General features: G+C 45.1%; 1 protein-coding gene across 1 annotated transcript; it reads left to right on the forward strand.

The window, feature by feature from the left end:
• Positions 1-932: 932 nt before the first annotated feature.
• On the forward strand, positions 933-23,536 carry cep290 (centrosomal protein 290). Its single transcript, XM_068739155.1, has 52 exons — positions 933-1,037; positions 1,381-1,458; positions 1,642-1,708; positions 1,795-1,841; positions 2,274-2,414; positions 2,840-2,893; positions 3,034-3,054; positions 3,687-3,833; positions 4,138-4,320; positions 4,440-4,529; positions 4,713-4,861; positions 4,914-4,932; positions 4,978-5,101; positions 6,647-6,819; positions 6,954-7,116; positions 7,596-7,696; positions 7,797-7,863; positions 8,280-8,389; positions 8,719-8,794; positions 9,008-9,141; positions 9,638-9,802; positions 10,099-10,248; positions 10,352-10,467; positions 10,551-10,653; positions 10,917-11,147; positions 11,298-11,471; positions 11,574-11,685; positions 11,898-12,103; positions 12,339-12,490; positions 12,953-13,064; positions 13,146-13,601; positions 13,710-13,874; positions 15,099-15,206; positions 15,281-15,412; positions 15,495-15,764; positions 15,915-16,022; positions 16,262-16,461; positions 17,544-17,757; positions 17,972-18,109; positions 18,238-18,459; positions 18,661-18,765; positions 18,839-18,981; positions 19,191-19,346; positions 19,679-19,787; positions 20,865-20,999; positions 21,080-21,166; positions 21,334-21,498; positions 21,577-21,699; positions 21,848-22,017; positions 22,251-22,392; positions 23,034-23,107; positions 23,210-23,536. Exons 1-52 carry the CDS (start codon positions 933-935, stop codon positions 23,439-23,441), a joined length of 7,224 nt encoding a protein of 2,407 aa, XP_068595256.1. The 3' UTR covers positions 23,442-23,536.
• The last annotated feature ends 156 nt before the right edge of the window (positions 23,537-23,692 follow it).

Here is a 23,692-nt window from a genome sequence, read left to right on the forward strand (position 1 = left end):
TAATTATATAGACAATCCGCTACATCGCAACTGGCCGCTAAAGGGCTAGAAATAAACAACCCATTGTTACATTATAAAATAAAGGGGACAGACAAAATGCTATATCAATGTCAGTTTTGCTGCTGCACATTAAGGCTGGCTAACGATGAAGCTAGTCGCTACTGCTAACGATGCTGCTACTCGTATTCAGATCAGGTCGACGCAGATATATTTTTGCTCTTTCTTAAATATCCTTCCTACCGTATCTATAACAGGCCAGACGATGGGTGGAGATGTGATATCAAAGTAAGAAATGGTTTCACACACGAACTGTACAGTACTGTGAGCAGCGACACAATTGTCGAAGCTAGCAGTTGCATGGCATTACTATTGCTTCCGGGTCATGGGTCACCGGATGAATTCAACTTTAAAATTAGCAAAGCTTTTCGCGGCGCTTTTTGGCAGTACTTTTTTGACAGGTTATAATGTGATGCTCCAATATCTGATACGTCCACTTTATTAACGTTTCCTGAAAGTGGCCCCAAATCATTTTTATAGCGTAAAAGTATTGTGGACTATTTTAATTCGCTAACAGATCACGCTGTTGTTTTTAGCGCTAGCCTAGAAACCGCAGTGTTACATGACTGAAGCCTGACGTTTCCTGTCTTTCTGCGGTTTGTTTGAATGTTTAACTTACAAATCCTCAATCTAGCCGATTCACAAGAACAAGGAACCCGAATTTCTTTTAGCAGTATTCGCAGTAACGCAAAGCTCGTTACTTTATAACCGATACCCGTGATCGAGCTAACGCTGAACTGATTTCAATGCAGCGTTTACTGTGGAATTCATGTTAATATTCAGACGCGGAACGATGTTTGGCGAGCTAACCAGCTAACCCCACCGGGCTGTGCCTATTTCCTGGACGAGTGTTAATGTTTACTGTCATGACCAAAATGCCTGCTGCTTTTAAGTGGGATAAAGTGATGAGGATTGATCCGGCAAACCTCCATTGCTGTAAAAAAAATCAACTGGAAGAGATGGTCGGCATGTTCATTTCGGTAATTATCCACACATCAGTTGTTGACCCACAAACACTTGCATGCATGTTGATCCCATTGGTGCTGGTTTATGGTTATGGCTAATCCCCCCCAAGCCTAAGAATGATTACTGGACTGCTGATCAATAAGTTCAGGGTATCAGAGCCACTTCCTCAATGACTTTGGTTATCTGATTATCTTTCTTAGACTGTCCCACCTCGTTCGAGTCATTGTAGACCTAGTACTGTCACAGGGTAGTCTGACCTGCATCGTGTCCTCCTTATATTTACGGTTTATTATTACCATGGTAATGAATGACCTTGCATTTTCCAGTTTGTCATATCAAAACATGTTTTCTGTGCAGACCGAAGAGTGGGAGGTGAGCGATAAAGCTCCAGAGAGCATTATACAACTCCTCAGAGTGTTTCAGACCCTGTTGAAGGTATTCAGTCTTATTTTTCTAGATCTCCCACACAACATCTTTCAGTACCTATCAGCAAACTCCTCTGCCTATGCAATAATATTCAGTTTAGAATTCACATTCTATTTTGGCTCTTCATGCCACTTGCAATTTATGTCATATACCTTTCACTTTATACATGATTGCCTTCTCTCCCCTTGTTAGATCAAGGATCTGGACCTTCATGCTGCAGAGAAAGCAATTGAGGAATTTGTTCTTAGTGATAAAACCGGTTAGTTTACAAGACTGAATACTTTTTGAATTTAAGTTTGATAACAAAAATGTATTTTACATTGTTTATTGTCTCTTGTGATATAGAAAATGAGCATCCCACCAAGATATCAAGGGTGGAAGAAAGAAATAAGGTAACACTATACACTGTATGCTTGTATACTTGTGAATTGCTACATGATAATCACCAGAACCATTACATGTGTGAGTAAAACACAGGACTGTGTCTGAATGGAGAGAACACGTTACTTCTCGCATCACTGCCAAATCTTTCAGCCAATCATTGAAGGGGATTTGTTGAGGTTACCACAGAATGACATCACCTAAGAAGATTATGGCTAATCCCTTAAATGCTCACGGCCATTGCTCCTAGCTTCAACTTGATTATTATGTAAATCTTTTAAGGTATATATTCAGAATTTGCACCCTCACAGTACACCTCGTAAAGTAAATTCTTTAACCATTGGTAATGTCAGTTTCTGCATACCATGTATCAGCGTACAGATGACCTCAGTCGAGACTTAGGGATGTTTATTTGTCCTTGTGTCTTGTTTCCGTTCCCTGAGGCCCAGCGCTCCGGCACCGGGCCAGACACGCGGTTTCTGAGAGATGAGATCCGGGACCTTGAAACCCAGCTGGAGCAGAGAGAGAAGGCGCTGACCCAGTTAAAGAGAGAAATGGGCAAAGAAAGGAAAACAACTGAGGAGGTATGAGCGTGTTTCCCATAATTCATACATACATAAGGCATACAACTGTGGATTCAGTGTTGAGTCCGAGGTGACCTAAAAATATTAGTTCATTTGTGGTGAATTTTCCTACTTGCTGCATCCTATTGATGACAATTTTCTTGGCTTGTGCTTTTATTTCATGAAAACTGAGAATTATTGGGTTTCACTGGTATGGAAGTGTTTATATTTTGATATAAATGAGTAGCGGGTGTTCCTTCCTTGAATGTTGTGTGTGTGTGTGTATTATGGGGATGTCTAACCCCATTTTGATGATGCAACAACAAAGAGAAGAGTGTTTATTTTTTTATTTTATTTTTTGGGGGGGGGGGGGGGTTACAGTGCTTAGGCTGTATGAAAAACAGAAAAATGATTCACGAAGTTTATGGTCTGTTTTCTTCTCTTAGTTGCTTGTTAGAGCGGAGGAGGCCGAGGATGAGGTCAAGAATCTAAAAAGAAAAGTAAGTCGCAGCAAACTCTCCAGATGTTTCCTTTCATCATCATCATCTTCAGTCTGCTCGTGGTCTGTTCTCGTGTAATCTTCTGTCATTGGCTTCAATCAATGTTCTCTCAAATTTCATCTCCTATTCCATTTGACCAGATTAAAACAATCCAGAAGAAGGTAAGAAATAAAGGTAGTCAAGTCAAATTAGATTTTTTGCTTATTAGCGACAAGTAGTAGTTTAATAGTGATTGTTGTTTCGTTCGGGTTCTAGTGAGCCGGTCTGTGAATGAGGCATTTTAAACCGTGTTTTTTTATAGACTGATGGAACATATACTGCTGTAGAGTTTCTGCTATGCTATTTGACACATTACTATATTGAGCTCTATAAAATGTTTACAGAAATGAACTAATAAAACATTCAGACCAGCTTTAGGCAGGATCATCGTTCCAGAATAGACTTTTGTAACGTTTTTTGACTTTGTTAGGTATTAACTTTAGAGTGATTGTTGTCTAATACAACAAACATTTGCAGGAATTGAATTGCAATTGCAAATAAGCAGTTCAGCAAATGTCAAGTTGACGTCTTCGAGATTGGTTGTTTCGATAAATGAACAGTTAAAAAGCATTAAACATGAATTCGACTGTTGTATCGGACAAATGGCGGGACGCTTGCTTTGAGAATGACTAAAAGAACTTGTTAATCTGTTTAGTAGTGTAAAAACGTTTGTGTCTAGATTACTGTATGACCACTGCACACCGGTTCCAGCTCCTTGTCTGAGACAAAATATTCTCTTCCTGCACCACAACAGAATGACCAGCTCCACCAGGATGTGGACTTCTATCGCGGAGAGATGGACCAGAGAGAGTTGCTCCCATCTAGAGACGGGAACGCTGAGACCCAGAGGAAGCTTAATTTGGCCAACCGCCAGCTCTACCAGTGCCTAGAAGACCTTCAGGTTCTTCTCCTGACACGACGGCCACCCATTTATCCATCATTGTGTAATCAAATTGATCATGGCGCCAAAATCAGTCAATATATTTTTCCAAATGAGGTGCAGTTTGATAGTCGGGGAATTTAAAAAAATAAGGCTGGGGTTCATGCTGTAGCCAAATAACATCTGTGTGGTGCCAAAAACAGCACGTTGCTAAATACCAGCACCTTGTTAAATATTTTACCACTTCCTTTTATGGCGTTCATGCATTTTCATTATCTGCAATCTTCCACTTTCTTTTACTTTCTTCTGCTTGTGTGTCCATTAGCGAACTGAGGATGAAAACATGCATCTGAGGACGGAGAACGAGCAGATGCAGAAAAGCATGGAAGAGTCCATGAAAGAGATGGAGAAGATGACAGACGAGTACAATAAGATGAAGATTGCGGTCCAGCAGACTGACTCTGTGATGGACCAGCTCAGGAAAGAGCGGGATCATGCCAACATACAAGTAAAGACACTCCTCAAAGAATATTTTTTTTCTGTGGTAGCTTTGTGAACTTATTTCTCTTTCTAATCAAGAAAGGTTACTGTGATTCATGACGCTCTGTCCCTGTGTTGAATGCGCAGGTCAGAGAGTTAACAGATAGGATTCACAGCGTGACTGAAGAGAATGACCCCATAATGGCAGCGGTCAATGCCAAGGTGCAGGAGTGGAAGGTAAATGTTACAATCAAGGCATCTCCTGTGGTTTCTTTTTCTTTAAACCAAATAAATTCTAAAGATTGTTTTCCTGCAGCGACTCCTCAGTGAAACCAGGAACCTTTCTATGAAGTTGTCTTTGATATAAAGTACTCAACAAGCCTTCCGTGGTGATGACATGGCCTTTTTCCTCACATGTAGAGAGTGCTTTCTGGGAAGGACGATGAAATCCTCGTGTACCAGCAAATGATCCGTGACCTCAGGGACAAACTGCGTTCAGCCCAGTTGGATTTGGACAAAAGCAACGTCATTGCTCTGCATCAGGTCGGTCCTAAACCAGCGAGGAATCAGTCCTCCTGTCATTTTTTATTTAAGTTATTGTTGTTAGTCCTGATATCTCAGTGTGCCTCGGCTATGCTCTGTCTTACACACCATTTCCTCTCTGTTATTTGTTGATTCCCCGAAGGCCGTCCAGGAGAGAGATAATCGGATCAAGATGCTCAGTGAGCAGGTTGAGCAGTATACAAGAGAAATGGGGAAGCACACCATGCTCATTGAGGACCTAAAGACATCCACCAATAAAGACAGGGGTGGGTGTCTTTCATTCCTTTCATAGGTTAAAAAAAAATCAGTGGTGACAAAAATCAGAAAGAACAAATAGATTCTGCGAATACAGCAGAATGTAAACAGGACTGCATCTGTTGGAATGGAACTTATAATTTAATTTATAAAGCTACTTTTTGTTATATATTAATCTTTTGATCTGCCACAATAATGTAATTAATTTAAATGAAATACATCAAGTTGAGGGCTTTTCGCTGCAATTTTTAGGGGAGATTAAAAAAATAGATTAATTACAGACCATAATTAATCGCATGACGGCACTAATAAATAGTCAAGGGCCCATAATGAATTATCAAATTCAGTGTTTAGCATCCGTGTTTTGGTTTTACAAGACACAGTGGCTTCACAGATTATGTTTTTTGGCATAGATTCCTGTAGCTATAAAGTTTTTGGGAGCTAAGGGTAGTCCAAGACCATATTTCTTGTTGACAGAAGTTGTGTTTGCAACCCTGTTCCTCTGCTGTCCTGAATTCCAGGCCATCTATTAGTTATTTATTATTTTCTGTAAATGAACACACCAGGAAGATTCGACCCCTGACCAAACACAAACAACGACTATATGACGTAAAGCAGCCATCCTTATTTTAAATCATGTGAATGAGCAGAGCTGTTAAATAATAAGTCATTATATTTGTTCTCCACCTTCCTCTGTCTTGTCAAGGTGAGAACTACAACGTAGTTTTGCTACTTAAATACTCCACAGTACTTGCTGCAGGGAAATGTTTTCCTACATGGAAACAAGAAAATATTCTGTGTTCTCCAAAAGGGAACTTTAGGTAACAGAAAAACTGTGCCACTGAAAATACAGTCCCTTCCTGCACCAATGCAGCTGTCAGACAGCCCCATCACTTGTTTGTTTACGCCTCAGTTTGACTACTGAAAGAGCATCAGGGAGCAAAGAAGGAAGTCGGTGAACTCCACTCGCCAACAAATATGACCATGTCCCTGATTATTTCCACCATGAGCCTAGGTTCTGTCCAAGGTTTCTGCCTGTTAAAGGGAAGTTTTTCCTTGCCTCCGTTGCCAGAGTGCTTGCTCTTGTGGGTCAAGTTGGGTTCTGTGTTTCCCTGCAGGTCTTTCCCTGCTAATCCTGTAAAGTGCCTTGAGATAAATTTATGTTGTGATCTGGCGCTATATAAATAAAACTGAATTGAATTGAATTGAATTATTTCTACATTTCCAACATGTATTTTTATTTTTTTAATTCAAGATTCAAGATACTTTATTATCATTATGCGAACATAATAAAATTGTGTGAAGGCCCACGTCTTAAGGCACTCATCGGAACATAAACGAAAACCAAAATCTCTCATAAAACAACGATATATATATATATAGAGAGAATGAGACAGATAATCAGCAAACAATAGTGCAAAATACATGTTGTTTTAAGTTAATTATGCACATTTGTGAGTTATAGCGTTTTATGACAAGTAAATTCTGACATCCTGTAAACCCCAGATCAGTACTTTGAAGTCAAAGTAATAATTTCCTTTTCCTGTCCTACTAAGGCCTCCCAACAGTGGTACAGCAAAGAAAGATGGAAGAGCTGAAGTCCAAGCTGGAAGCTGCAGAGGTCAGAGTCGTGGAAGCAGAGAAGGCAGAAAGGCTTGCAGAAGCTCATGCAGAGGAAAAAGACAAAGCACTCATTGAGGCTTCCATCAGGTTGAGCCAGTATGAGTCTGTAAGTCTTCCTCTTTTTTCCTGTCTAGTTTTACATTTGGCTTACAACAAAGATTGTCTTTGTCACTTCCCGATTCTGCCAAAAGTTGTTAAAGTACGACTGGAAAACGACCTCACTGTGTCTCTTCATTGCAGGGCACTTATGGCCTGGAATCAGCCATTAAGGAGATCAAAGAGTGCAAAAATCAAATTGGAGTGAAAGACCATGAGGCAGAAGCCATGACCAGAGACATTAACCAACTTGAAATGAGAATCAATGACCTCTTGGACGAAAACGAGGATTTCCGAGAAAAACTTGGTTCGGTCTTTTTCAGACTGTTGCTGTTTTCATCTCTCGGGCCGTGTCCACACGTTAGTAGGGTATCGCCAAAAACGAAGATATGTTTCTACGGTTTGTCCTGTCATCCACATGAAACCGAAAGCTATGTTTAGGGGAAATTCTGCCTCCTTGTCGGTCCACAGGAACAAGCCTGGTTTCATGTTTTTACGAAAGTGACAACGAGAGATGGGGCGTTCTGATTGGACAGGGTTTGGGGAACTGCGCCGCCGATTGGGTTGGCATGCTTATGAATGTGCTTAACAACGCACTTATGCGGTTACGTGTGGATGCAATATTTTTTCAAAGCGGAGGGGGAAGGATATATGTTTGTTTAGTTGTTTTCTTTAAACCCGGCTACGTGTGTTCATGGCCTCACAGTCTATTTAGACAACACTAACTGACCTGGAGTTGGGAAATTCATTTTACTTGTTATTTTTGTCTGTATCATGACCCCAAAGGTCTGGAACCAAGGCAGGAAGTGGATCTGACAGCGTTCAGACGAGTCAAAGATCATAGACAGCGCCAGTACAAAGCAGAAAACCAAGTCCTCACCAAAGAGGTACGGGACGATTCAGAGTAGCAACGAACATCGGTCGTTTTGACGGAACTTCTGTGTTTTCTGAGCACCTCTCATCTCACACAGTGATTTTTTTTTATAGATTGAACGGCTTGAAGAAGAGAGGCTTGAGCTGAAGAAGCAAATCAGACACATGGTGAAGGAACGAGGTGACAAAATCATGGACTAGAATAACACCAACAGTTGCATCCCTTGTTTGTCCCAAGAGCTAAAATATCGCTTCAGGATGTTTCATCTGTCTGTTTTATTTGTCTTTCTAGTGATAAACCTTATTTGTGGTGTTTTGATTGGCCTGGGTGCAAAACCGTTAACTCAGAAAGAGGCTACTGAATTTTAGATCTCAGTCTTTGAAACATTTACATCCACTTCCACCACAATGAAGTGCAAAGGAATTTGAACTTGTGCAATCACATGTTATCCTGCCTCAGAAACATAATTATCTACATCTGCAGTGTCTTTTTTTATTGGGTGTATTTTTAGTGGCTGTGCCATGGACAGAAAATAACTTTATATTCTTTGTGCTTTTAATTTGGTGTTTGTAAAAAAAAATCAGCTGTGCCCACAGGAATCCCAAAGTCAAGCTTCTTACTGGAGGAGGATGTTGGACCGAGCAGAACTGGACAGTTGTCATTGAAAGAGAGCAATAATTATAAAGACGAAAGCATCCGACTCAAAGTAGGCTGCTGGCTAATGATTGCATTTCTTGCATCTTGAGTTGAATTAAGATCTTTTCTTTCAAAGAAGAGGAAAATCTCAATAGTTGGAAAGTAGCATATGATGCGTTGTTATTTATTCAGATAATTCGGCACGGCTTACCTCGAGACAATCCCCTGAAACGATGCATTCACCAAAAAAGAAAACAAGTTCCTCAAGATTTCATACTGCTCGAAGGAAGAAGTAGAGATTGTTGTCAGTAGTTCAATTAAAAAGACAAGCAGAAGGCTGACTCTGACAACTTTGCCTCAGCTGTTCTATATTTGGTGATGTGAACTTTTTCTTTTCAGAACGAGTACCTGGAACGAGAACTGGCCAGAAAAGAGAGAGAGCTGGAATTAAACAAGACCCAGTTTCAGGACAAATGTAAGTAACTGATTGTTGTTGTTTTTATGAATGGTTTAGTCAGTTCCTAGACGAAGAGATTTTGTTCATCAAACTCTTAAAGTAAAATGATGATGATTAACTCAATTGCCCTATGTGGGGGGGCTCCATGTGAGTGTTTTTCTCCACAGTTCAGTGTTTGTCTTGTGAAACGTCGTAAATCATTTCCTCCTCTATTTTTTTTTTATTTCTCAGTGGATGAACTGCTAAAAGTGAAACGAGACCTGCAGGCTGCGCTGAAAGACGTCCTCCGAGCTGTGAGGATTAATCAGGAGACGACTCCATCTGATGCCTCCATCAATATTCCCCGTCTGCAAACACTGGTTGACGTAAGTGTCTGCTGTCCCCTAAGCTTAGTCCCACAGAGTCCAAGTAGGGTTGCCAGGAGCAACCATAGTTAGCACATTTGCTACCAAAGCTACTTAGAGCTAATTAAGCATTGCACTGCTCACTTTCACTCATTTTAGTTGCTTCGTGGCATTTTCAGGGTAATCGATAACCCTTGCAATAAATTATCTGGCCTTTTGAATATAATGGTAATGTTTTTATTTTAAAACGTAAAACTGTTAAGGCTGTAAATGTGTTTCCAATAGAGTTTCCCAGACAGCCAATCAGGGAGTCTGTTTTCACCGCGTAGAGTGCTTTTAAATGTGCTGCCCTGAACACAATAGACACACGCCCATCTGTTATTTCTTGGAGTTCTCTCAGTTGAGAGCTTGTCACGTAGCAACTTGATGACTTAACAAACATAGTCAGCAACTTGACAGCCGTCTAACTTAATGTCAATGCTGATGTCCGTAAAAAGGATCATCTTCCCCTCCGCAGGCTGTAGATGTTGAGAACTTGAGTGGGCATTCAGAGCCAACCCGGGATGTTGCGTCCCAGGTTCATCAGCTGCTGGGCAGGAATGGGGAACTAAGGCAGGAATTGAAATCAGCCCGGGAAGAAGCCGTCAGCAGCTTCAGTCAGCTCGCCAGAGCAGAAGAAAAGGTACGTTGTACGGTTGTTTTCTACAGAGATAATGAAATGACCCTGCGACCCGATCACAGTTCATACACAGCAACTAAGGAATCTGGCAATGGCTCTGACTGACTTCACAGCTACAGGCTATGTTTGGCCGTGTAAGCCCGGGACCCAAACATTAGGTTTCTCTACCTGTGAAACTGTTCGGGGTCAGCTGACCAGACACCTGAGGCAGCAGAACCAAAGAATTTCAGGGCAGACATTCATATTTTCATACTTTAGCCTGAAGAACAACAGCTATTTTTGTTTCCTCCATCCTTCAGATGAGCCATATGGAAGGTGAACTGCAGCAGCTAAGGAGGTTAGGCAGCAGAGAAGTTGTCCTCCGGCCGCTGACCCTGCCTGATGGCCTGGAGCCCAGCAGCATGGAAGTAATCTGTTCTCTGGATGAGTACGCTATTCGTCTTCTGCAGGTCAGCGGCAATGCCCTCACAGGTCCCTGGAGGAAAAGAAATCTGTGATTCTTTCATATTTCTCAGTCATAAAGTAAACATTTGAAACACTTACATTTACCAGGAGCTCAAAACCAAGGAGGATCAAATCAAGAAGCTCTCAGGAACACTGGAAGAATACAAAGAGAAGTTTTCTGTTATTAGACACCAACAAGGACTCCTCTATGAACAATACCTAAGGTGCGTTAATAAGAAAGCTTCTCTCCATTTGTTGCTGATTTTAAACCTCAAGTGTTTAAAATGTCTTTTCATGCTTTTCCCAGTGAGAAGGCAGAGTGGCAAAAGAGCAAAGAGACGTTCACTGACATGCAAAACAAGCTGGAGGAACAGAAACAGGTGGACGCCGTTAAAATCAAAGAGTTCAACGTGAGTAAATGTACAGAGTTCTTATTTACTTCAACAGCCAAGAGTCACTGGCGGCTATCGAAAGCTTTGTCAAATTAAGGCCTTCCAATAGCACTGTGAACATCCCTGCTCTGAAACATTCGTGTCCCTTTCAAATTAAAAGCGCTTTTGATTTTCGTTTGACAGACTCCATTAATTCCTTAAATGTATTTTAATCTTGACATTTTACAGGCATTTTTGATCTATTTAATGTCATTTATTTTTTTAATACTTTACTCCACAAGGAGCTTCTTGACACCCTCCATAAGGACCCAGATGAAATCAGGAGACAGCTGGGCGAGGATTTGCGGAAGCTAACGTTGCTGAAGGTTAATGAGAAGAAACTGACCAGGCGCTACAGCACCCTGCTGGAACGAGAACAACACCTCCTCAAGGAGAACAGCAAACTGAAGGGCGAGAGCATCCACATGCAGGCCTCCGTCTCCCGGAGAATGGGCTATCTGCAGAGATACAAGGTGCAGAATGTTCAATTCCACATTGCTATTACAACAAACGTGGGCCAGAATGTCAGAGGAGCGGCCAGACGGACGCATACAGTCGGCACAGCTCATTTAGCGTCAGTCATTAGCCCCTATGACGGCCACTGTCTTTTGTTTGGTCTCCAGGAAATGGCTGCATATAAAATGGCAGCGCTGCAGAAGGCGCTGGATGACAGTGTGCCATCATCAGAACTGGAGCGAGCTAACCAACAGTACACAGAGCTAACCGCTAAGTACAGAGACATGCTGCAGAGGGACAGCCGCCTGATACAGAGAACCACCAACCTTGAACATTTGGAGGTAATCACAAAATGTTTTCATGATGTAAACTGCCTCTTTTGTTTTTTTGTTTTAAATGAGCTACCCCGTCATAGTTTTTAATCATTATTTCTCATCCTTCAGCGTGAGAATGAGTGTCTCCGGGAGCAAATCCCTGCCATGAATAAAGAACTGGAAATCACAAAGGAGAAACTGAACACTTTGGAGCAAGCGTGGGACAACATCAACGCAAACGGTATTTAGTTCACCCAGTTTTGTCTTCCAGAAAAGCACAAAACAGGAGACACTGAGACAGACATCCTGTTTTAACAGAACAGGCTGTTTATAGTTATAATTAGACTTTACACTTTTGTTACGATAGTCAGTTTGTGAGTTCATCCTTGTTTTTGTTTTTTTTAAACCCACCGTTATCAGTTTGTCATTAAAAGCTTCCTTTCTCAAAATCAGGAGGCGAAAATATCATGGCTAAGGCAGACAAGGCCTTGGTCAACAATGAGATGGTATCCGTCGCCAGGCGGATTACCAGCCTAGAGATGAAGGAGCTGAACGAGAGACAGAGAGCTGAACATGCTCATAAAATGTATGAACAACTCAGGAACTCACTGAGGCATGTGGAAGAAAGGAACACAGAACTGGAATCCAAGTTTGCAGAGGTATGGAGCCAAGCAAAACACGATTTCACACTTGAGACTCTCTGTTCCGCAGTGTATTTGTAATAAAGTTCACTGGGTGCGCCTGGCAGATATTTCAATCTTGCACTATGAGGAAGTATATATATTTTGTTTTGTTTAAGTTGTATTTTTCTTGTCTCAATCTGACAACCAAAATAAAAAAACTCATCATCATCTCGTTGATTGCCAAAAGTCATTCTGGAATTTCTTTCCTCAGTTGACCAAGATGAATGTGGAGGCCCAGCGGGTGGAGCGGGAGCTGAGAGATAACCTGGCAGGCGGCATCAGCAAAGCTGTGAGCGACGCCGACAGAACCAGGATTGCAGAGCTGGAGAAGGCCGAGGCTGAGCTCTGCATCGAGGTTTCTAAGTATGTTAGAGAATGATCGTTTATACACAAAGATTAAACGCCTTTGTTCATCCCAAGGGAAAACGTCTGTGCATAAGAATGCAACGTACAAATTACACAACATGAAGTAAAACCAGGTAGGGAGGAGACTATAATAGTATTTGGGATATGAAGGTAGATCCTGGGTGTGAAGAATTACGGTAATAATACATATTTTAAACGCCGGTAAACTGCCTAAAGAGGAGTCGGTTGAGGTGGCGCGGATGTCTAGTGAGGACGTTGCAGGTACGTCCGTCTGGGAGGAGAACTCGCCGCCGACCCACGACACGCTGGAGGGATTATATATTTCGGCTGGCCGGGGAACGCCTTGGTATTCCCCCGGACAAGCTGGTGGAAGTGGCTGGGCAGAGGCGGATGGCCCCCCCGCAACCCGGATACGAGTACAGATTTCACGCTAGAGTGTAATATGCGTTTTACCTCCAGGCTTCGAGAGGTGTCTGATGTGGCCGTGATGCAGACCTCTGCGCTACATGCGAGACAAACGTCCAAAGACAAAGAGATCGAAGCTTTGAGGAGACAATTATTGGACTACCAGGTAACCTTGCCGTCCTCTAATCCCTGTCGTCTTACTGGTGAGTCGAACATGTATGTTCACGGTTCCATCTCTCTCTCTCAGTCGCAGTCGGATGAGAAGGCACTCATCGCAAAGCTCCACCAGCACATCGTGGCGCTGCAGCTCAGTGAGTCGGCTGCTGTGGCCAAGCTGGAGGCCACCACCTCTCACATCCAACAGCTGGAGGCCTACAAGCTGCGAGCTGAACAGCGGCTGGACGCCAGTGAGAGCGCCCTCTTCCTCGCCCGCCAGGAGGGCAGGAACCGCTCCAAGCACCTACGGCAGACCATCCAGTCCCTACGTAGGCAGTTCGCCGGAGCGCTTCCTCTTCCCCAGCAGGAAAAGTTCTCTCTGGCCCTGGTGAGCCTCCAGGAGGACAGGGGAAAAGCACGGGAGGAGAGGACGAGGGCTGAGGAGGAGAGGAGGAGGGCAGAGAGTCGGGCAGAGGAGCTGGAGCTGAGACTTAAAGCTCTGGAGGAGCTCATCTTGACGCTGAAGGACGTGAAAGGGGCCCAAAAGGTAATTCAGTAGCACAGTGCGATACGAGTCTCCTGATCTTGTTGGATTGTGTGTCGCGTTCCTCCATGAACTGTAATGAAAACGACTTTTCTTTCAAACATCAAACAGGTGAGTCAGTGGCACAAGAGGATGGAGGAAGCTCGTCTGCAGGAGCTGAGGAAAGGCAGGGAGCTGGTGGTCCACAAAGAGGAGGTCAGGTTCTTGAAGAACCTGGTGAAGGAGCAGGAGAAAACTATCTGCTCGCTGGAAAAGGATAGTGTGCAGCACAACATGGTGAGAGAAATTATAGAGGCAAATTTCAACTTCAGCTTTTCAACAAGATACAAAGAGTTAAAGGGGGACACAAATCAGTCCCTCTGGGGTGGTGGTCTGAAAGCTCCACTTTGCATTGAATGACACTTTCTGTCTTTGCCAGATCAAGGATGAATGAATGTTAAGTATCCAGTTATTTCTCCCATTTTCTTTGAACACATGCCCAAGAGTTCCAAATTAAAGGAATTAAGTACGGTATATATTTTAACATTTGTCCCTTTGGAATGTGGGTTTATGTCCAAATTAGTTTCCAGATGTGAGCCAGGTGGCTAAGCGAAGACGACACAAACTGCGAAGCCGGAGATACTGAAGAAAGTGGATGTCTGGAGTGTGGAACTTGACTTTTACTTGCTGAAATGAGTCTCAGTCCTTTTGCTGCCCAAATGTCAATGAATGATCAATGACAGAAGGAGTAAACGTAAAAACAAAATGCAATTTGGAGAGTAAATAGATAAATCATTCACGGATAAACTTCTTCTAAACGGTATCCATGTTTGAAGTGAATGTTTGAACACTGGGTTTTAAGACAATTCAGAAATAGGTTGAGACAGAGGTAGTTTCAAAGTCCTGCATGTATAAACAGCTGGTGTTCTAGGAGTTTACCGTGGTCATTTTCTCCGTACTGGTCCACACGCCTCGAACTACGGATTCCGCTTCCGTCCATCTGTGTGGAATTCCCTTTTCCCTATTCGCCCCAACTTTTCTTACACAATGATACCCAAAGTTTGGCTTTTACCCACTCCATTCAGTACAAATCATTTTCAGTTTTACTTTCCGTTCATCCAGACTTCTCTTGAGTTCCTGGCTCTTAGCAATTATAGCATTCCATTAAATAATGTACAACATTATGAAGATGAGGATAGTTTTCTTCATCATCCCCATGTCTGCTGTTTGCCCTCCACTACAGGGCTCCGCACTGATCTCTGACCTCCGACCTCCTTGCTTCTTTTTTCCTTATCTACATTTTCCTCTGGAGGAGACTGGATAATCACCTCCAGCAGCATCACTTGACATGGGGGGGCTCATTTTCTCCCGGTTCTGTGGGGTCACTCGCTTTTAGATGACATGAAATCTCACTGTTTGAACTGTGTCACATACAGCTTGTAAATCTAGAATGTTATTGGCAGTATTTAAGGTAAATGTGGAGCTAATGCAGGAGATCTCTTCTTTTTTTTAACCATCAAGCTTCAAGATGAACGTCAGCTTGCATGGGATCAGCGAGAGGTGGAGCTGGAGCGCCAACTGGACCAGTACGAGAAGCACCAGAATGAAATTCTGAGCACCGACAACAAGGTCAGCTTTTAAAGTGATCCTCGGGCCTTGATTGCGACGAGTGTTTTGTGTTTTATATTTTTGGCTGTTTCCAGGCTGATGGCACCGATTCCCGTCCAGACCCGACTCTGCCTCTTTCCCATCAGTTGGAATTTGCCTTGAGTAAAATCAGAGAGCAAGTCCGCACCATCTCTGATGCACAGGCCGCCGGCAAATGCCTGGATGAGGTACAGTTTTCAGTCCCTGTTATTACATGCACATTTTGGCAGTTTGTACCGCAGTCTGATTGAATTCTAATCCCGTATGCAGAGGCTGAAAGAGAAAGAAGCAGCTCTGTGGAAGGCAGAGCAGAATATCGTGTCCAGGGATAAAGTGATAAATGAACTGCGTCTTCGGCTCCCGGCCGCTGCAGACAGAGAACGTCTGTTAGCTGACCTCCATAAACACAGAGAGGACCACTCGGACTATCAGTCTGCCCTCAAGATGGCGCACCAGAACATCAAGGATCTCCAGGGCCGACTCGACAAAAAAGAGGATGTGCTAAAGAAGTATCAGCACCGGTTGGCTCAAGCCACACAGGTAGAGTCGCATAAGAAAAGCATGCGGATGCTCAATGCAGAACGTCTCAGATTATTGCTGTGTGGTTTTTAAGGGAAGCGGCCTGCTTGATCCAGGGATTGGTCTGTCTGGGAGTTCTGTCTCCTTTTAACAATACCAGGTTGTTTCCAGGACCGGGAGGACCTGATAATGAAACACCAGGAGGAGCTGAGAGTCCTGCACCAGAAGTTGAACTTGCAAACGGACACTTCCCTGGACCGCTTTAAACAGACGGCAACGGTACGCATATGTTTAGAGTTCGGAATGCATAGATCCATGTCTGGTCATTAACTGTTTCTGCTTAACTATCTTCGGTTTGTGGAGCTAAAAGTAAACAACCGCTTAAAACCATTCTCGCGTCAACATTCAAGAGGTCGTTTTCTCAACCTACGAGAAGTAGAATTGCCTTTGGGGGGGAAGGGTCTGCTTTGTCAGAAGCGGTATGTTGGTGTTGAACGCAGCCTCCTTCATTTGTTCAGCAACTGATGAAGAAGCCCACCGTCAAGCTGACGACTCCCAAGCATCTGGAGCGGCTGGCGGAGCTGGAGGAGACGCTGGCCGAGCAGGACGTGTCGCTGTCCTCCGTCACCGAGAAGCTGAAGCTGACCGCTGCCGAGCTGGAGAGACGCAGGAGCTCCCTGCAAGCACAGGCTAAGAAACACGCCGATGACGTCTCAGAGTAATGCTGATTATTAATCCCTTCTGTAAACCAGAGTGGTAGAATCACAGTCCTTTAGCCACGTTGCTAAGTGAGTGGACATACGGTGTCTAGGATTTCATTTGTCGGTCCATCCTGCGTCACTTCTGGAACATAACTCAAGCTCTCGAGTTTTCTTTTTCACTTTCTACGCACAACAAGAACCTACTGACGTGTTTCTTTTCTCCCCCATTCAGGAAGTTCGAACGTTTTTATGTTTTAAATTTCCATGGGCGGTCAGGAATGAACATTAAATGTGTCGTACTGGTCTGTTCCCACTAATGCTGCTCTTCCTGTTTCTCTTTAGCTCTCTTGTTAAGCATTAGAGTATTTTTATGACCATGCAGCAACTAAACATCCTGCACAGCCTTCAGCCTTTTCTTGAATGTCAAATCAGAGTAAAATGGAATATTTGTTTGGCCTCCAAGCTCATATCATTTCAGACCTTCCACTCTGTGCATGCGGTGGAGGGAGGAGAGGACATCGGTGTCCTAACCTGCACAGTATTCAACGGCTGACAAACAAAGTTGACCTTTTATGACTTTGAATGCGTCAAATATTACCCTTCTTTCTTTTGACATTTCAAAATGCAATAACAAGTTCCTTATTCCCCAAATTCTCCGGGTGAACATGCACCTTTCTTAAGACAAAGTTTCATATTTCAATTTCATATTCTCCGTGTGGAACACCATATAGCGGCAGTGGTGCTTGATGAAATATCCCTCCTACTGGCAGAAATATTGCTGCATGTGACGGAATCTTGGCCCAGCCGACCGAGAAAGATGTAGTCGTTAAAATAATCCCACAGAGACCCTCTTACAGAAAATAAACCCAGTTGGAACCCATGAGTGGAATTTGGTTCAAACTCAGTTGTCAAATTGGCAATTTGTGTTTTGCGTGCAGGAGGTCCAGCCCTCCCCCCTGTGTATCAGAAATGGTCTGCTACGCAAGGTGCAGACTATTCAGACCAAAAGGCTTCTTGTGTGTCATTTTTCTGCTAATCGTGACTTTGTAACTTGCAAAGGCCGTGAAATGAAAAGTCCTAATTAAATAATGGATGACAGGCTGGAGGTGCATCATGCTGCCCAGGTGAAAGCTCTGACTGGAGAGTCTGAAGATCAGAGGAGCCAGATAGCCCGGATGGAGGAGGAGATAAACTACCTCCAAACTGAGCTGTCGGCCCAGAAGGAGGCCAACGTCCGCTCCCCCAGCAACACCATGAAAAGCCTGGTGGAACGGCTGAAAGCGCAGCTCACCCAGAAAGAGAAGAACCTCAAGGTCTGTGGAAGGACACCTGTTTTGTGGCCATTGCCCGGGAATGTCGCTGTGCATTCTGACAATAAGGAAATGCCATCAGTTCCAAAAAGAAAAACCAAGTTCTGTTTTTCACCACAAGCAGAAAACAAATGTTTATGCCAATAACCAGCGTGGACAGAATAATGGTGTATTCAGTGTCAAGTAAGGTCTAGTAGTGTCACTCCATGTGTTTCAGGCTCTCAGTAAAGCTCTGCTGACGCTGCGAGCAGAGATGACCTCTGCAGCGGAGCAGCAAGTCATTGCCGTCGCTGCTCAGAAAGAGGAGGCTCTCAATGTTCAAATGCTGGTCGACAGACACACCCAGGACCTAAAGGTGGGGCTCGATCCGAGGAGCACACTCGCATGCCAGCCGTTTACTCATGAGTGTAGAATGCATAGAATGTTGTACACTAACCGACTTTGTGTCAGCGAGGGAACTGGAGTATCTACCCTTTTCCACAGGTGCGGGTGCAAGAACTAAATACAGAACTCCAAGCTGCGAAGGAGTCTGTCAAAGCAGGAAGAGGCCGGGAGAGCGCCCTGAAAGAGGAGGCGGAGGGCCTGAGCCAGGAAGTCGAGAGGAAGGAAAAAGCCCAAAGACGTCTTCAGGCTGAAAAGGAGGCGCGAGACCAGGAGATCCAGGAGCTCAAGCAGAAAATCAAGAGGCACAGCAGCGCCCTTCAGGTGCGTGCATTTTCCGAAGTGTGGCGGTCGACCGCTTGTTCAGGATCAAAGTATTCTGATTTGGAGTGGTGGCCTCATTACCATGATCTCCTACCTCGTAGTGTGTGATATTTATATATCAAATGGATCTTCTGTTAGAGCCACTCCCCCACCATACACTGTCTCGCTCCCAATGTCCTTCTCACTGTATTTGCCAATTAGAATCAGCCCGATGGGGGCGGGCCAAAGGTGGAGAGCCTTCAGAAGAAGATCAGGAGGTTGGAGTCTGACCTGGAGAAAAGAACAGACGTGAATGACCCTGGAAAGGTCTGACCAGCTAATTCACCATACTGCTCTAATTACAGATGTTATCTTTGATGTTTTTATTGCACGTTCACAGACAAAAGATGAAATTGTGCGCTGGGAAGAAGGTAAGAAATGGCAGGCCAGGATGGAAAAGATGAAGAATTCACTGCGAGAGAACGAACGAGAGAAGGAAGCGCTGTCCAAGCAGCTGAGCACTCTGAAGGACCTGTTTGCCAGGTCAGTGTGCGATCGAGCAGGACGCCGCCGGTTAATCAGAATCACCCTCACCATCGGACTGAACGTTATCATCACGGTCTGCCGATTCATTTCTATGAATCTAAACCCCGGACAGGCACGATACGTTTCAGGGACGCCGTGCGTCGGTAAAGAGGGTTCATCGTCGCCCCGTTCACGTCAGACATTTCCCCCTTTTTGTTTCGTTGCAGACTAGAACAAGAGAAAACGTCCCTGCAGAAGAAGCTGAAGGCTCGAGGTGTGACTGCAGACCAGGTGGTGGGAGTGAGATCCACTGAAATGGAGAAGGAGATGGAGGAGCTGAAGAGGAGGAACTCAGACCTGGAGAAGGAGATCCTCACCATAAAGTATTTTATTTTATGTTTTTTGCTTTTAATGCGGACTCCACTGTAGGTCAATGAGCCTTGAGCTCACGCCCACCTTACGTAACTATCCGGGTAACTGGATACCCAATGAGTTCAAGTATTTAAATTACTGCCTCTAAATGCTTTGGGTCTTTCTCCAGAATATTTATAGAGTGAAAATATCATTCTAACATCATCCTGCATAAGAGTCATAGTTTTGCCCTTTTGCACGTTTTATGTGTCACCGGCCTCCTGGTGTGTAATCCAGCCAAGTGACGTGGAAGCTCGTATGATCCAGACTGTGATGCTCTGCTCTGTTCCTTGTGAACTTGCAGACAGCAGCAGGCGTTGCCCCGTGACGAGGCCATGGAGAGTCTGAGCCTGAGGAACCGCTACCTGGAGGAGCGGCTGCAGTCTGCAGAGAGCCAGCTGGCCAAACCCTCTGTGAGTGAATGGAAAGCACAATAAAGCATTATTATTATGTTCAGTAAAAAAATCTGGGCTCTCAAGTAAAGCTCTGACCAGCTGGCGGTTCCTGTTACATGTTAAGAAGACAGATATGTTTTCCTTTCATCTTATTTACTGGATTTAACCTGATTCATGCCTGTGAAGGGAGAAAGCTCCGCCTCTGCTGTCAGGAGTTCACTCACTTCTGATGTGGAGGACGATTCATGCGAAGGAAAAGCAACCCCCCGTCCGGCTGAAACCCGCATCCGCCCCGAGGTCCCTGAGCTCGTCGAAAACGCCATCGACCAATTGGCGACACGAGCCGGTTCTGTTGGAGCGGAAGCGGGTCAGCAGCCGAGTCCTGAAGCTGAGAATGTGAAAATACGGGCGACCGAAGCAAATGACAAAGAACATGTTGAAGAAGATCACGCAGAAATGGAAGCCGATGTTTCGCAGAGTTCACAAGACAACACGGGGGACTTTAAGGCTCATGTGGTCGAAGACGATGATGAAAGACGGACCAGGAGAGGAAGGGATCCGTCCGGAAAACCAGAACCTGACAGACTGGCTGCAGCAAACAACGGTGGAAGATGTGAAGCAGTCAATAAAGAGGGAATAGTTCAAGCAGATCAGGACACAAACGATTGCACTGCAGGAACCAAGGAGCAAACGCCACAGGAGGCGGAGGACCGGATGGATCCGAAAGAGGAAGCAGCGGAGACTCCTGCCGGGGATGATCCAGGACTAGAAGACGACTCCAGCTCCGTCCTCAGCAAACACCCCGACATCTTCCTGCTCCCAAAAGGGGACGATCATGCACGGAATCAAGGCAGCAGTCTTCTGGGGTGTCCGAAGGTACCGGCTTCCCTAGGGGCCCAGCTGAGGTGGTAGCGTTGGACGGCTTCGCTGTAGAGCTTAGTGTGTCGGTGTCCTCTGTCCATTATCAGCCAAGAGAAGCTGCTTTTGTACGCTCCCTTAGCACCTTCACTTTTCAGGATCTAATAGTTTCCTCTAAAACAGGGTTGTCCTGACCTTAGATCTAAATTAATCTTTGGCGTCCGTCGCTCCCCGCAGACGTCCGGACGAGGCACCGGAACTCCCTCCCAGCAAGATCCGGACTTCCAGAAAGAAAACCTCAAGCTGACCTCTGAGAACCTGGACCTGCGCCTCCAGCTGGAGAAGAACAGCGTAGATCTTACAAGACTCGAGGTGTGCAACGCTGAAACGGTGTCCTATCGCTTGAGTGAAGGCAGAACGCACCATGTACAAGTGTTTTCTATTTTCTACAGAATCGAGTTTCAGACCTGAAGGAAATGTGCAGCGCATTGAAAAAGGAAAAGGCGGCGGTGGAGAAAATGCTGGCCGCCACACGAGGAGTACGTTCCGCCACCAGTGGCATTTCACGCGGCACTATTTTTACAAATATTGCTGAAAGCTAAAAATGATGAGGTGGAGAGGAATGGTTTCGGGTAGCCGCTAACACCGCTGAGCGTTTCTGCTCCAGCTGTATCGTAATGACGACGAGCCATACTTTGTTTGTCAGGATGATTCAGGCGGCAAAACAGTCCCCGAGCTTGAGAAGGTCGTTGGCTCGATGAAGAAGGCGGTGGAAAGACTGCAGAGGGAAAACCAGACCCTGAAGAATCCCAGCACGCCTTCTATTCAAGACAAAGTGTCCTGTTTGGAGCGAGAAAATGTCAAACTGAAGGTTGTGGATCAGAACTCATTTCAACAGCGTCGTTTGATCTGGTGAATTCAGGATTGTTTGTGTGGTTTTCTTTCATAGGCTGATTACGAAAACCTCAAGAGTCGGGGTGAAGCTGAGCTGAGTTCCAAACTTGAATCCAAAACTAAAGGACTGGAGAAGATATTCATGGAAAATGAACGTCTGCACAGAGAGATCAAAAGGGTAACAGTTAAAAGTGAAGTGCTGAAACGCTACAGTCCTTTTAAGGGCTCCTGTCGTTGTTTCTCATTGGCTGTCCTTCAAACGGCGATGATGTAATTCATGCTTACCTGTGATCTCACCTGGCTGCGCACGTTTCACGCCGCAACAGGAAATGGAATCTGCGGAGAGGCAGCGACTGGCCAAGACGAGTCTGGAGGCGGCCAATGAGAAGCTCGAAGCGGAGCTGGAGGGAACCAAACGCAGGTTACGAGCGGCGCTGTCCGGGCCCGTCGGCGAGGTGGCGGGGAGTAGGACCGCGAAGGCGTCCGTGGTAACGAGGTCAGCATTTTTTGTTTAGCCACTTCAATACAAGCAACATTACATCGTCGGCATCTTCCACTGATGGACAGAACGGCTGGCAGAAACGGGCCAGAGTGAAGCACGGCTTTTATCGCTTCCTTCCTCCGCAGGCTGTTCCAGGCGGTTTAGGAATTTAGTTTTTAAATGTGTGTTATCGACCGGTAGGAGTTCCCATGGGTGAAACAGCTGGATGTTCTCCCTTACGTCTGCAGAATGTTTGAGAACAAGATGCAGGAGCTGGAGAAGGAGCTCTCCCACAAGGCGTCCAGTCTGTCTGAACTGAAACGGCAGCTGAGGGAGCTGAGCGGCCGCGAGGAGAGCGCCCAGACGCGCATCCGGCAGCTCCAGGACAAGGTAGAGCAGGACGGCCATGGGGCAGCCACGGCTGGATCAGCTGATCCGGGGGTAGGCCTGTGGTTTGGGAAGGTTATCGACCGGCGTGTCCTTTTCATGTTCGAGGTTCTCTAAGGGTCTTTTTGTTTGGATGAAACCGCGGTCCGGCTGGCGCCCTCCTGTCTGCCACCCATCCCCACGATGACGGCCTGCTGTCATTGGTCCGGGGAAGGGCCAGGCTTGCTCACACGTGGATCTATTGATCACGCGTCAATAGAAAGGCTGAGCCAATCAGTGAGCTGGGATGTGGTGCCATTTATCTCCTGCTAAAGGAAGATTTGTTATTTTGGGGTTACGTATATTAAAATGGATTAATACTCAAACAGAGGCTGCATTCAGAGACTCTCCAGTGTTTCATTCCAGGCCGGATGACTCTGTTCAGTCACGGGAATCGTTAAGTGTCCCAGTCTCTGTCTGACTTCAGTGTTGGCCTTTGATGACTTCCAGGGACGTCATGGTCAATTTGATCCAGCAGATATCTTGATTGGTCCGTCCAACAAAACTTAATAGTCTTGTGTTTGACCCTCCCTGACCTCAGGGACAGTTTGTGACAATGGCGGTCTTGTCCCCGCAGCTGAAGTGTTTAGGGCTTCCTTCCTCAGGTGGAGACGACGAAAGGTTGTCCTCCCACGGCGAAGACGACAGGAGGACTCGCCAAAGAGATCCAAGCAGTGAGGTTTGTTCATCTGTGTGGAGCTTATTTATTTACTAGTGTGGCACATAAACATCTCAATGGACAGATCAATAAACAATAATCATTGTCTGGGCCTTTTTCCAGGCTGGTAAACGGCGAGCTCCAGGAGGAGAACACGAAACTTCAAGCCGAGGTCGAGAAGCTGAAGACAGAACTGGGGGCTTTTGACCCCACCTTTTTTGAAGAGGTCGAAGACTTGAAATATAACTACAATTTAGAGGTGAAAAAGAACGTCTTGCTGGAGGAGCGGTGGAAGGAGGTGTGTGAGCGGTTTGGCGTGAAGGCTGAGGTACCCACCAGCAGGTCCGTGACTTAACTCGAGGTTCTGCTTAGGTCCGGTTCCGATGAAACGGCATCATCGGAACAGAACCGCCGATCTGGACGCCAGAGCCGTTTTCTGTGGCTGATGTTGCGTGTGATTAAAATGTGGAAAAGGACAGAGGTTTCACACGTTTATTTTTCAAATATAAAAGGCACTGCCTAGAAACTAGAACTACAGCGTCACGTCTTCCAACAGTCTGGAGTCCAGTCGGTCCAAATCTCACAGCGCTGGAAGCCCAACGTGCC

Source organism: Brachionichthys hirsutus, chromosome 5 (genome assembly GCF_040956055.1).
Source record: "Brachionichthys hirsutus isolate HB-005 chromosome 5, CSIRO-AGI_Bhir_v1, whole genome shotgun sequence".
Lineage (NCBI taxonomy): Eukaryota > Metazoa > Chordata > Actinopteri > Lophiiformes > Brachionichthyidae > Brachionichthys > Brachionichthys hirsutus.